We start from the raw sequence: 15,980 nt of genomic DNA on the forward strand, positions 1-15,980 counted from the left end.
TAATTTGTGTTATATATAATGTAAAATATGTTATATATATATATATATATATATATATATTATATATATATATAATATATATATATATATATATATATATATATATATTAATTTGAAAATTAATTTTATTTTAAATAATTTTAATTTATATATACTTTTATTATTTAAATAAGAATTATAAATAAAATGATTATCGTTTTCTTCACATTTGTACATTTATAATATTTTTATTTTTATTAGTATATTATATAATTAATATAATTTATATTATTTCATTCAGTATATTAATTCATTATCATATATAAAATTTATTTTAAATTCAAAAATTTTATAAAAAAAATAATTAAAATTATTGATTATATAGATTATTATTTTTTTAAAAATGCCTATAATAACAAATAATTGTTCTTAATATTTATATAAAAAAAATAAGGATAAAGTTGTTAAATTATTTGCATGTAATATAATTCACTGAATATTTTATATTATTATAAACATTATAAAGAAAGTATATATTTGCTTTCAATCATAACAAAGAGAAATGAAGTTTAAAAAAAACTTCTTAAGTAGCTAGTTGTTTCTATCTCATAATCATATATTCCAATTTCAAATAAACAAAATTGAATTTATTAAACATTAACTTATACAATAAATATTTCAACATATGATAAAAAGATGAATAAAGCATAAAAGCATGAAATTCTATATAAAAACTATATGTATAACATAAATTATTAGATTTTTTAATAAATTCTTTAAATCAAAATAATATTTAAATAGTCATTTCATTATCAAAACACTGAAAGTTTTGATCTTGAAATTTTTAATCTTGTTTGAACGAAAATTATAATGTTCTTTGTTCTTAATCACGTAATATTTTAGCTTTATCTTAGAAAAAAATTAAAATTATTTGACTGTTATCTTTTGCTTCATCTTCCCCTAATAAAATATAATTTTAATTTAATTTCTCCCTAAATAAAATAAAATTTATATAAAATATATTTGAATCTTAATTACAAATAAGAACATTATTGATCTATACTATTAAAAATATTGTAATAGATTAATGTACGTGAAAAATAAGAAATTATTAAATTAACATATCTATAATAAAAAGATGATATGATGATATATTTTAGTAATATTTTAATAATATTTTATTATATTAAATTTTTTTTATTATAATTATTTTATTATAATTATTATAATTAACATAATTATTTAATAAGAAATAATTAATTTATAATCTTTTTTTTATAATCTATTTTTATTTATGATATTTCTTGTTTTTAAAAATATTTTTTCAACAAATACTAATGTTGCAATGATACATAGATAATTGCTTGTTATTTCTGATAATGTAAGATATTTGATGACATTTTCGAATTAGAACGAAAGTGTCCTATGATATTGTAATTAAATATTTCTTAATTTCAAATCAATGGTTAAATTATATGTATTTATATTTAATTTGTAATTTTTATAAATTTATAATAATAAATTCTAGCGAAGTCATTCTAAATTCGATTAATATTATTTTTTAAAAGTTTAGACTATTTAAATATTAAAATATTAGTTGGCCAAAAAATTAATACTCTTTAAAATATAAATAAAAAGCGATTTTTTTATGAAAAGAATTATTAATTATTTAATAATATCATCCATTTTGATTTATGGGATTAATCATTTTCGGATAATTTCATAATCCTACGTTTGTACAAATGCTTATGCTTTTAATTCTTTTAGATTCTAATTTTTAGTAATTTCGTTTTTATTAAGAAAACAAGAAAATGATTTTTCCATTAAAATTATTTAGGTTAGGTCTAGATAAGTTGCAATGCAAACTTTTTTTCCTAATCTTAGAATCTTTTTGCCATATTTTTATCTTTTCACAGAAGAGGACGAGAGAGTTAGGAGTTTATATTATATTTATATTTGTAGTCAGACGAAGTAAAGCATGATAAAGGAATAGTCCATTATGTGAAAACAAGCATATCGAATAAATAGGATATGAAAGAAATTGCTCAGGCTTGATATAGATTCCTAGTTCCTTTTTATTCTTCTTCATAAGAATAAAGAGAAGAATCGCATAAAGCTCGCAAGTTGCCAAGACTTGGTTTAGATTTTAAATGTTATAATTATAATTTTATTATAATTGTAATTATAAAATTCCGAAAGTTTTGAAATCATAATGAAATCATAATCATGAATAAAGAAAACAAGATCTATGAAAATTATATGTTTTATTAGTAATGTTTTAGAAAAAAAAGGATTTAAAAATGCGATAAAAAAAATATAAATTCTCAAAAATAATTGTTGTATTACATGAAAGTAACATATCTATTCGATTTGAATTTCTATATACAATTATTTCTGTAAGTATCCAAAATGTAGAAAAATATTTTAAAAAAATATTATATATAAAAAATATAAATATTAATATATAAAGTGAAAATTGATATCAATTTAAATTAATATTTAAATGAATATCACGATGATAATTTGATTTTAAGATGATTTTTGAAGAAACAATTATGTTTTTAAATGAAATTTTGTATTTTATATTATATATTCTTGTAACCAAGATCAATAGATTATATATATATGTATCATTTTAAGCTCATACAAACAATTGGACAGTCTTACAATTGTAAAGTTCGTCAAATAATACCATCAGAATATTGCATCATATTTGTGCAATATTTTTTATACTTAAGATTTTAATACTTAAGAATCTAAATAAATATTCATAGTTAAAATTTAATAATATTTTATTCATAATTGGCAACAACAAAATGAAAAATCTTTATGCATATATAATCATTTGATGAAATTTTATTTATATTTGGCCGCAACGATAAAACTTTTTTTCCATCAAATCAGTTTTTTTTTTTTTGAAAAGCGATAAAATATTTTTAATGTCGTTTATTTTAAAGTTTATTTTATGTAATATATAATTTCATATAGTGGATAATTTTGTGTTGTTATTTTTCAATATAATTGATTATTTCTTTTATTATATTTCTTTGATAAGATTTATGTTACTGTACTGCCTTTATTTATATCTGTTTGTTATATTCTAACTTTTTTCTAAATTTCAATTAAATTTAATAAGATTGTATTTTCTGTAATTATTTTAAGGAAATTATTCATATATTTTTTTCTGTGTTATTAGTATTTGTTCATTCTTTATTTTAGTAAGAAATATTTTTTAATGTAATTTCTTTTAAATTATCAGTTTCGCGAATTCATCGTATCACTTATATATCATTATAGCTTAAGAAATCGTTACGATTAAGATATCAAAAGAAAAAGTTACTTGGATGATATCTTTGACGATATATATTAAAATCAAAATGATCGAAGTTATAATATATATTCCTTTATAATATATATTAATCGAGATTTATATAAAATATGTTCACATCAATTTAAAAATACAATTAAAAGATATCTGTTACAAAATATTACATTTTTTTAATATAAAAGATCACATGATACATAAATCACGATTTTATTTTAATTCAATTCAAATCGAATTGAAATATGTTGTACGATCATGAAGCATTCAATTTTTTTATTTAAATATCGATCGAAATATTATCTTCTTGAATTCTTCTCAAAGCATTTATATATTACATATTTTATTAAATATTCATATATTAATATTTATGCAATTATTTCATATTTCTTTTATTTCTTCTTCTTCTTTTCTTCTTCTATTTCTTCTTCTTTTATTTACCAACTTCAACATAATTTTTTAATTTACTATTCATGAACAAGGAACGCTTAAATTAGATTGTATTTTTTGAGATCGAAATAAAATATGAAATCCCAAAAACCTAAAAGATGATATGTATATTCATATAAATAAATATCTTATTTATAGCAAATAAATGGCAATTGCATCTTAATGCACTTACTATCATAAGTCTATGTATAAATTCAATTGAAATAATATTTTATAATTATTTCTTGCATTATTATTATTTCTTCAAAATAATTACTATTTTTTTTAAAAATAATTAACGTAGAGAGAATTAAAAAGTTGTTTTGTTTTTTATAAACAATATAATGATATATTATATTTATATAATTTTCTGTAGCTGCATTTTTTGTTTTAATTTTTAAAGTAACTTTTAATTTTAAATAAAATACATAAATTTTTTATTTCGTGTAAATAATTTAAATTAATTTATTGCCATATAATGAAATCAGAAATTTTTTTAAAATTAGAAATGAAACAAAAAATCATTTGATAATATTCCGTTCATCAATTTGTCTTATTGATAAAGTTTCATAACATATTTTAAATATTTCATTTATAATAAACGCGTTTATTATAACTTATTTTTTCTTCAATTGAATAAGAAAACATTGTTTAAATATTATTTATATTTAAATATTAAATATTTTAAATAAATACTCTAATAAATTAAGAATTCCAAAATATATAAAATATATAAAACATTTTTTATGAAATTACACATTAAATGATAGTTTTTTTATGGATAATAAACACGTAATTATGATAATTAGTAGATAATCGATTAATATTTAAATCATAGCACTTGAAAGATAATTCTATATTAAATTATATATATGATACATCTATGAATTCTTATTAATAAGACAATTACAATAATTAATACAGTAAAAATGATTGAATTATTTGTATTTATTTGTATTATTTTGTATTATTTTGTACGATATTGAAGCTCATTTATATTATATGCTTAAATTTATTTTGAAATATACTTTCATATGATAAAAAATTTATAGCATTTTATTTAAAAAATTGAAGTTTAATTTTAAATTTTTATTGAAATAATTATATAAAATATATATATTATATAAATATAAATATATATAAATTATATATTTTAATCATAGAACGATAAGAAAAATATATTCTTTTTTTTATATAGTTATCAAAAAATTATTTAAAATATATTGATTCTACAATATTTCAAATTAAAATTAATAGAGAAACAATATATTGATAAAAATTCTTATTCTACTAAAAAGAGAAAAAAGGAATTAGTATTAGATGTTATTTTAAAAATTTATTTTAAAATTCTATTTTATATAAAATAATAATTTTTCCAATTTCATTATTTTTAAAGCAAAATAATATTTTAAATAATATAAATGCATTTTTAGTAAAAATTCTTCAAGATTATATAAATAATATTAGTATATCAGATATTATATATATATGTAGTATAATCTTATCATAAATAAATATATATATATATTTATCATATAAATAATTAGTCAAATAAATATATATATTTATGATAAGAAATTTCAATATAAATGTATGATATAATCTCATACTCAGTTTTATACTTTGATAATCTGGTCACTCACAATACGAACATATGTGTCTTTTTTTAAATAATTATGAAGATTTTTTATTATAATTTAGAAGAGTTTCAATTTATCATCTTTTATTGAAGAGTAAAAGAAGTAAGAATTTAACTATTTAGATAATTTTATATATTTTTTAAATATATATTGAATAATTAAATAATAAATTATTAATAATTATTAATAAATTAAATAATTTCAGAAATCGTTATATATTATTTTAAAAATTTTCCCTTAATAAAGTTTTCTATTTTTTTGATTTTATTGTTATATACATTTCTTTGTAAAATATTTAAATATAGATAAATATAAACGATAATTTCAAAAAAAATTTTTTTCTTGTGGTTTATTTCTAAATTTAAATTCATAATACATAATAGAATATTAAAAAAAATAAAAGATAAATATTTATACAAATAAAAAATTAAAGAAATTTTTTTCTATTAAAAATGGATCATAATAAGATTTTTATTCTAACACTATCAATATCTTCAATTTAACATTAATAAATCCATATCTATTTACAAAATTAGTATATAATTATATTTATAGAATATTGATAACATCAAATTTATCATTTCATATTTTCATATGCAAATGAAACGCAATAAAAAATTCATTTTATAAAATTTATAGTAAAAATGCCAGTATTATCAATATATACATATTATATATTATATAATGGTTCATTTTGATTTCGATAAAATTTTTATTTGATCTTTGATTATTAAAATTAATAGTTATACATTTAAAAAATTTAATCTATTTATTCAATTATATCAAATTGAAAGAAATAACATAAATTATATATTATATAATGGTTCATTTGAAATACAATAAACATTTCGGTAATTTCATATTAATTTTTTAAAATTGTTTTAAAATAATATTTGTAACATAATTCAACATAGTTTGCATCCTAATTTTATAACATTATAGTTTAATTAGCATGAAAATATATAATATATTATATCTCAAAATACATAATCTAAAAAAACTATAAAGAGAAATAATATTTATTTTTTTATATTATGTAATAATTTTTTGATAGATATAAAAATTAATAAAATTTCAAAGATAATCAAAAAATTTTAAACATATAAAAAACTTCTAATATTCATCAAATTTTATTCAATCAATGTTCGATTTTTCTTCATTTCTAGAATTAGACATAGAGAATTAGAATTTATTGTGTAAATTTGAATCTATTTCGAAATATTTTTTTCGAAATTCTTATCAAAATTTCAAATTTAATCTATATCAAATTTGCATTTTCTAATTTATATTATATTTATTTTATTTGATAGATTTTGGATTTTTATGCTCTTAAAATATATTAAGATATCTTTTGATGAAAATTTTTCAAATTTTACAATGAATTAATTATTTTATTAATTAATACAATGAATTAAACTCATAGAAAATAATATATCAAAATAAATTGGATTTGAAATTGGATTTGATGTGAGAAAGTTTCGTGAAAAATATTCAGAATTTGTGATATAATAAAGCATGAAAATATTTTATACAAAAAACAAAGAAATATTTTTTATTAGGTTTATAATGTGTATTTTTTATTTTTTTATTTATCTTATTCATCATACTTTAAAGCAAATCATCTTATCTGGATATTCTAGATATGTATAGAAATCAATCTTTTTCTCAAAACTTATGATTATTTTTTACTATTCTTTATATATTCTAATATTATATATCTATAAAGATATGTGTTTGTAAATAAAGTTTGTAAATAATATTTGTGCAAAATATTTTCACAAATATTTTTTTAACAATTTCAAATGATTTATTAAAAAAAATATTTATATTCCTTTTCAAGCTTATTTAAATTAAATATTATATATAAATTATATTTGAAAATTAATTTCTTTAATTTTAATCTTAATTTCAGTTTATAATTTTTTAAAAATTTTATTAAAATTTATCATTTGTTAATATGTATTAACAGTTATCTCTGTTGCTAGTAACAATAATTTTTTTATCTCATACAGCTAATTTGATAGTCCTTGAAAGCAATCGTTGCATAATTTGTTTTTTCTTGAATTGTTTATTTGAAAGTGAGATATTCACTTTATTCTCGTAAATTTTCTCAACAAATAGATATATCATTTTATATATTGAAAACCATATGTAATTTTCAAAAATATCATTTATAATTTTGTGTATTATAAATTTATAATAATCATTTAAATAATTTTTGAAAATTGTTAATTTATTAATTATTTATTAATTTTAATATATATATTTTATAAAAAAACTTGATTATATTTCATTATTAAGATTTCACCAACTTATATACTTATAACGATTATTGCTTTACACAATATAAAATTCATTTTCGATATGCTTTTTTAAAATTTCAGATTGTTTCGTAATTTTGTATCTGTGATTATATTTAAATATTAATTATGATTTTCTATTATAAGAAATCTCTTTTCACATACTTTATAAAATATAAATTCTATGTCATTTACAAAATTATTATTTTCTATTCCATCTTGAATTAATGTGCATTTTTTTTATTTTGTATTTCACTAATTTAAAATGCTATTTAATCTGACTGAATTACAGTCAGAAATCTTCATTATCCTTTCATAAATTCAATTATTAAGTTACTAAAATTAATAATAATTTTATTTTATATGAAACATAAAAAATATTATGAATATGTAGATTATAATACAGAACAATTTTTTTTATTAGTGAAATATAACTTTGAAAAGGTGAAATCAATTGTTGAAGTTTTACTATTATTTTTTTTTCTTTTTTTAGATATACTTTTATAATAATGCAGAATAGAGTAAATGACATATGCAATATATTTGAATTTACATTAAAAAATCAAAACTTGTTATAAAATATGCAAAATTTGCAAATATAAAATAAAATAAAATCTTATATTTGGAAGTGTTAAATTTCTGTAAAAATCTTATTTTCTTTCATCCTATTTTCTTTTTATAAAAATTTATCTACTTATAAATATCATAAATATCCGCAATTTACAAATTATATGTATACAGACATTATTATAAATACAAATAGATAGTACATTAATAAAATTAATGAATACTATGTAGATAAATATACTTATAATAAAATATGGTAAAAACTAATTAAAAGGAAAAACATTTTAGATTGTAAATAAAGCCTATATAATTCAAAATGAACATTAGATATATCTTCATAATTTATAATAAACATCAATATCTTATTGTTTATTAAATTTATTAATTTTTTTATTTTATACTTCAGATGGCTATAATTGTTTAAAACAATATATTTATAATTGACTTTAACAATTAATTTTAAAATTTATTTTTCGAAAATAAGCTATTTTTAAATAAAAATAAATTATTTAATATATTTAAATTTAAAAAAGTAATCAGAAATTAATAATATTTTTTATATTTATTAATTTATTTTATTTGATAAAAATATATAATAATAAAAATATCAAATTACTGTCATATATTCATTTGTTAAAAATATTTGCTCAAGCAGAAATATTTCTTCTATTTTCAATAATTAAAAAAAAAAAATTCGCTAATAAAAATAAAAAAAAATTGTCGAAAAAAAATTATATTATTTTTACTTTTGACACATAATATAAAAACTACTTTTATTTTTAAAATTAAACATTTAAAATTATAGAATTTTATTTATAACAAAAAAAATATTACTCATATTTTCAATTGTAAAATTTTTATATAAAATTTGCATACTTATTTTAGATATAAAACATTTGCATTTACATCTTTATGATTTATATATTTTAAAAAATGATAAGACACACTTCTTTTATGTCAAATTCGATAAGTCAATTTTGTATTAATAAATCAATTAATTTTATATTTTTTATAATAATTTTAAATTTTTTAATTATTTTTTTTTTTACATTTTTCCTTTCGTTTTTTGCTTGAAATCTAAAATTATAGGGTGACTTACGCATATAAGATATGTAAAAAGAAAGAAAAAATATTAAAATGCCAAATACAAATGAAGACAAAAAACAGCGATTAACAGGGTCAGTATTTGAAGGAATTAAATCTGGAAGCATTATGCAAACTAGATTTAAATTGATTCCTGATGCTCATTTGAATACAGAAACAGTCGCCGGTATTCGAGATATGAATCTCGGTAGAATACGAGCCGATGGAACCAGTGTTGGTAAGTTTATAGAAAATATATCTAATTAAAAAAAAAAAATTAATCTAAAAATTATAAAATTTCTATAGGTGCACCTACTATTCGTTTCGATACCGGACAAAATTCGGTACCCCATATCAATATCAATCCAAAAGGTAAGCCTAGAGCATCAGATCCACATATACAGGTTCCAGAAGGAGTGATAGAGGGAGCTAAAGTTATTAATAAAACCTTAAAATATGTTGGTACGAGTTTAACAGTGGCTGCGATAGTAATTGATTCCTACCGTATTGGTTGTGCACTTAAAGATGATTTATATATTCGCGATAACGCAAATAAAATAATCTTGGAATTAGAGGAAAGCATTGAAAAACTGAAAAAAACACTTGAGGCTGAAACTAATTCAAGCAAAAGACAAGAAATTAGATATGCTATTGAACAAATAGAAGAGATTTTGAAAGATGTAAAACGTACAAGAAAAGTCCTGGTTAAAACGATTAAAACAATTTCAAGTACTGTCGGAGGTTGGAGTGCTGGTGCAGCAAGTGGTTTTAGTGGGACATGGATTGGTATAAAAACAGGTACTATGATTGGAACTATGTGTGGTGGCCCAGTTGGTGCAGCGATTGGTGCTCCAATTGGTGCAATCGTTGGTGGAATCGGAGGTGGAATTATAGGTGGTATTTTTGGAAGTGAAGGTGGTGAAGCTTTAGCTAAAAAAGGATTGCAATTAATTGATGATTAATTAAGATTTATAATTAAATGAATTTTATATATTTTATATATTTTATATTTTGAGCTATTATGTTTAAATGTTCTAAAAAAAAACTATAATTTATTATAAAAATTTTTATAATAATTTTATAATAATTTGAATTATTTCAAATTATTGATCATAATGATTTTCAAGGAATTCAATTTTGTATATTATAGCAATTTCTGAAAAATCCTATAATTTTTATGAATAATATATTTGTTGTGTAGATTTTAAGACTAGGATTTAAATTACACAATAATCTTATTTATATATTCTTGATTATTCAGTAGAATAAATAAAATCTGAACAAAAAGAATAAGCTACAATGAAATATATTTAATCAAAAAATAATTAAATTCATGTATATTGAGTAAATATTGATTATATATAAAATAAATTTTCTCGAAAATAAAGATATGTATGATAAAATTTTATTTTATAATTAATTTTATTCTATTTTCAATTCATTTTTTGGTGTAAAATTATCTTCTTTTTGTTATACAATTATCTTATATATATATAATATACATAATATATATAAGATTATATATATTATGGTCTAAATATTAAATAGTTTAGAATAAATGTAGTAATCTAAGATTCGAACAAAAAGGGCGAAAGCGTTTTGAAAATCAATTATATTTAATATAAGATATATTTTTGATGAATCATCCAATTAGCTAATTTAATTAAATTAAAATACTGTAATATATATAATAATTATAATATAAAATTAGAAACATTATAATATCAATTTTCTTTAACAAATATAAACATCAACAACAAATACAACAACAAAACATCAATAACAAATATAATAACATCATATAACAATATATAATATTATACTTAATTATACAGTTTATAATAATATATATTATATTATAAATATAAATTGACTTGAAGACATATAGAAATATATTATTACATATCCGATTGTGACTAACAAATATTAATAATTATGAAAAGATATAATAAAAAGATTTTTTAGAATATAGAAATTCCAAAAAAATTTTGATTACAATACATGTATCTTTTTTAAAATATAAAAATTAATTCAGAGGATTTTAAGTATCATAATAATCATAATATATCATAATTCCTATTATTTAACAAACTATAATATTTTATAAGTTTATAATGAAAAAAATAGATATCGTTCTTAGTTATTTAATTATTTTATAATAAAAATAAAATAATATTAATATTTAATAAAAATTAGCATAAATAATAAAAAATGTTTATAAGCAAATATAATTTTTATTATAATAAATGATCTAGGAATAACACTGGAAAGATTCATGGAATTTTCTAACTTTAGATAAATATTACATGTAGTTGATGATTTCAAAATATCTAAAGTCAGTATGAATTACAAAAAATGAAATATTTTATTTATTACAATATTTACAACAAAACATGAAAAAATATTTTTTTCATATTTTAATCAATTTAACCATTATTATATCCTGCTATTACAATGTGTTTGTAATAAAAAATAATAACGTTACAAATAACGTTGAAATGATAGCGATATCAGTCTTACATTTATTGTTGTGATCTGGGCAAAAGAAGATCAACATAGATTTCTAATGTTCTGTTTACTTAACAACGCTCAGATTATAATAATTTCAGAAAGAAATATTAAACTGATTTGACGATTAATCAACAATTTAAGAAACTTCTTTTTTTTTTCTGCTTTTGTTCTTTTTCTTTTCTATTGTCTTGCCGAATTCAACTTGAATATTTATATGCATCTAATTGTAAGAATTCTAGACGGTGATTCTAGACGGACCTTGTTTTGCCGATTATACTTTATAATTATATAATTATATGTATAATTAATAATTATACTTCACTTATCGAATTCTGATAATGAGATTCCGTAATATTAGGATTATTCAGAATACATAATGAATCGAGCAAAGATATCGAAGTTGGATATCTAATACTATTATTATCATCGTAATTTCAATTATTGTAATTTCAAGATTGTTCAAGAATTATTTTCAGAATTATTTCCTTCATTACTAAAAATGGTTCAATTCTTCTGCTATGAATTTTCGCAATAGAAGAATATGATGTTACGTTATCCTAATTGTTAGATTAGGCAAAAGCACATACAATGTGATATTTGATTTGCGAAAGCTTGAAAATTCATTTTAACTTATCACTCCAATTAGTTATAATTTTAGAATTATTACATCCTGAAAAAAATAAAATTTTAATGAGGCTAAATCTGCCAAAAAATTATAAATATTAGGAATGAGAAAATAAATGAAAAATAAAGATGCAAGGAAAGTTCATTACCTATTTTACCTATATTAACACATTGGATATGTTGAAATGATTCAGAATTAAAAAAGTTCTTATGAATCAAAAATGAATAATATTTATCCTAAATTGTTAAAATTAAAACCAAGACTTATGAAACGATCAGACAACTTCAATAACTCCAGCATTTTTAATAGTTTAGTAATAATTTACAGTTTCTTAACGGATTTTTAAGATCCTCATTAGCAATCGAAATGGAGATATAATATCGATAATCACTTCACAAGTCGTACTTATTCGTGCAACGGATTATCCTAGAAGTGATTATAAAGATTTTGGGCATTCATGCGCTATGAACATCCATTCTTCAAAACTTCTTTCCCCAATATGACTATTGATTCTTCTAATCTTCTTTTAGTTTGCATTTTCATGCAAAATAATGATTGAAGGGAAATCGTGATAGTCTTACTCCAGATAATTAATTCACTCGAAGATCATAATACAAACAATTATATATCCATAATAATTCAAACGATAATATTCAATATTTCATTTTGTACAATATTCAGTCTCATTTAATTGAACTTTAACACTATATTCATAATCAAATAAGAATATAAGAATTTTTTAATCTAATCACTATTGTTTTTTATTATCATTTTTTATATTTCTCAAATAATATATTTGATTATTCTTAATAACATACGATAATAATAATGTTAATTCATTTTATTCTTACGATAAAGTAATTTGCAATAAAAGATTGATATTTATACAGTTTTTTCAATATTTTGTCAATATATTTATATGTTTATATATTTTTTATTGATCTATTAAAAAATATTATCATTTAAAAATAAATAATATCATGCATATATTATTAAAAAAATATATAATCTTAATTGTTCTTATTTGGTATTTTTATTTCATATTTTTTAAATAGTTTTCTAATTGTATTTTGAATAGCAACAAAAACAATATATTTTTTTCATTTTTTGATAAAAATATATAAATATATAATAAATATATAAAATATATAATAAAATTATCGCGTGATTCGCATGAATATTTAATCAATGATAACGCTCATTTTTTACTCATAATTAGACAGAAAACAAAAATTAAATAGTATAATATAATATAATATAGTATAATATAATATTTATCGTATTTTATGAATCATAATTTTATTCCTAGTATTACTAGTAATGCCATTTTTACCTAAATAAAGTAAAATATTTAAATTCTTATTCAAATAATCTTTAAAAATCTTATATAAAATCTTAAAAAAAAACGGAATTATTCGTAAATAATTTTTTTACGGAATAAATTTTTTTTTAATAATTTTTTATGTAATTCTTTCATATAAACATATTCTTTCAAATAAACATATATTATTCAATGCTGGAAAGAAATATTTTATTAAAAGTATTTTCGAAATTATTAATTATTTTGATATAATAAACATTATGTTCAATTTATTTATATTATATTATATATATTTATATAATATACATTACATATATAGACTATATTATTTTCTTAACTATATCTTGTCGAATTAATATGTTATGGATCAGACTATATATATATGTTACAAATGAGAATGTTAAAAGCATTTTTTTATTATTCTGATTAATTCATCTTTAAAAATCTAAATCAATGACGTACTTTTGATTTCAAATTCAACGATAAATAAAAATAGAACATAAGATAATAAATATTGATGCGATAAGTGATCAAAATAGAAAATAATTAAATAATAATTAAAACAGAAAATAAAATTTTTGAATTTATTATTTTATAAATTATATTAATGTATATGGTGACATTGGTAAAATAAGATTAACACAAGAATTGTAAATAATAATTATATTTATTAAAATTTTTTTTTCTGTTTTTCTTTTTTCGTTTCAGTTCGAAAAATATTATATATATCATACTTTTATTTATTTTACTATTATTATTTATTACAGATATAAGACTATTATTCTGATGTTTATGTATATATTTTCTTGGAATTATAAATAAAATATAATTAATAAATAAAATATTAAATAAATAATATTTAATTACTTTTCTTCAAATAAAATCATGATTCGGTATATAAAATTGTTATTTACAAATAAATCTATAAAAATTAAAATTAAAAATTCAACTTTATTTCACATTATTCAATATATCCTATAAGTTATATGTAATTATTAAGCGAATTTTTTAATGATTGTGCTTGAAACTATATTTAAATAGATATTGATTGATTGTGCCTATCGCTAAGCAATTTCTCCAGAAGGATAGATCCAACTTACTCCGTATTGCCTAACGGGTGGGGGCAGAATTTTTCCAAGTTTAAGGGCGATAGAACATTCATTTTCCTTCGTAGGGGAAAATACATTACAACATCAGGCGAACTAAACCAATATGGAGTTCAAGAGCAGCGCTATCGTTCCGATAATACATTAATTGTCATTCAGATAAGCCGAGATAAACTAATTTGTTTCTCTTGATCGTTATTTAGATCCGATGATAATTCATTGTTTTTGTGTACAGGACAAGATCTTGCCATTGCCGCTTGATAATATTGCTGGCGATTTTTACGGTCATAAACTATCTATTCCAAAATGAATATTTGCATGTGCTTATTAATTCCAGAGGAAAAAGGTTTTAATCTTGTATTATTATCAGATTATTTTCTTGCTATAATTCTTATTGACCTATGCCATTTGTTTCTGTGCCATAATTGCCATAAATATTCTTTGTTCCAACGTTGTTAGAAATGCTGGAACATTTGCTGAATTAGCTGATATTGTCTAAGATTATTTTCATTTTGATTTCTCATAAATTTTTAATATTGTAGTTAATATATTACCGATCAAAAAATGGTATGGAGTCAAAGGATTTTAAATAACCTTCGGCATTGAATAACAAAAGAGAAATCAGTAATTCAAGACTCTATTTGAGTACGTAGAGTGTATAATTCTTTAATTTCTGTTCAACATATTGCTCTGTGCCAATAGATGACAAAGGTGATATTTAGTAGATTTTATCGCATTCTGCTATAACCATCAAAGTATGGCGCGTATGCAGAGTTCAGATGTTATATTATATTTTTCTAATGTGCCTAACAGCTTTGTATTATATTCTTTACTCTTCAAGAGCATGTCTAGTTCATGAAGCTCATTTCGCGCGCTTATTATATTATATTATATTATGATTAACCAATCATGAGAAATAATGTCAATCTTCTATTTCCAAATAATAGAGATAGATAATAGAAATATTGGAACTACAATCGCTTATATTGTTGTCCGCGCGATCTATCAAATTCGATTTCTTTTATAGATTTTCTTGTTTCTATCATCTACAATGCATAATGACATATGTATAATACAAAATGATTTAAAAGACCGAT

General features: G+C 18.7%; 1 protein-coding gene across 1 annotated transcript; it reads left to right on the forward strand.

Moving 5' to 3' along the window:
* The first annotated feature begins 5,337 nt into the window (after nucleotides 1-5,337).
* Nucleotides 5,338-10,605, forward strand: LOC108001244 (uncharacterized). The gene is made up of 3 exons (XM_062082604.1): nucleotides 5,338-5,472; nucleotides 9,327-9,558; nucleotides 9,627-10,605. The coding sequence occupies exons 2-3, from the start codon at nucleotides 9,375-9,377 to the stop codon at nucleotides 10,280-10,282; spliced, it is 840 nt and encodes a 279-aa protein (XP_061938588.1). The 5' UTR covers nucleotides 5,338-5,472; nucleotides 9,327-9,374; the 3' UTR covers nucleotides 10,283-10,605.
* The last annotated feature ends 5,375 nt before the right edge of the window (nucleotides 10,606-15,980 follow it).

The sequence above is a fragment of the Apis cerana genome, linkage group LG11 (assembly GCF_029169275.1).
Source record: "Apis cerana isolate GH-2021 linkage group LG11, AcerK_1.0, whole genome shotgun sequence".
NCBI lineage: Eukaryota > Metazoa > Arthropoda > Insecta > Hymenoptera > Apidae > Apis > Apis cerana.

What these genes read in the sequence shown, in the direction of transcription:
- LOC108001244 (XM_062082604.1), top strand. Translation starts at nt 9,375, where the DNA reads ATGCCAAATACAAATGAAGACAAAAAACAGCGATTAACAGGGTCAGTA. An exon ending in AGCCGATGGAACCAGTGTTG is followed by an intron (nt 9,559 to 9,626) that starts GTAAGTTTATAG and finishes AAATTTCTATAG; the next exon opens with GTGCACCTACTATTCGTTTC.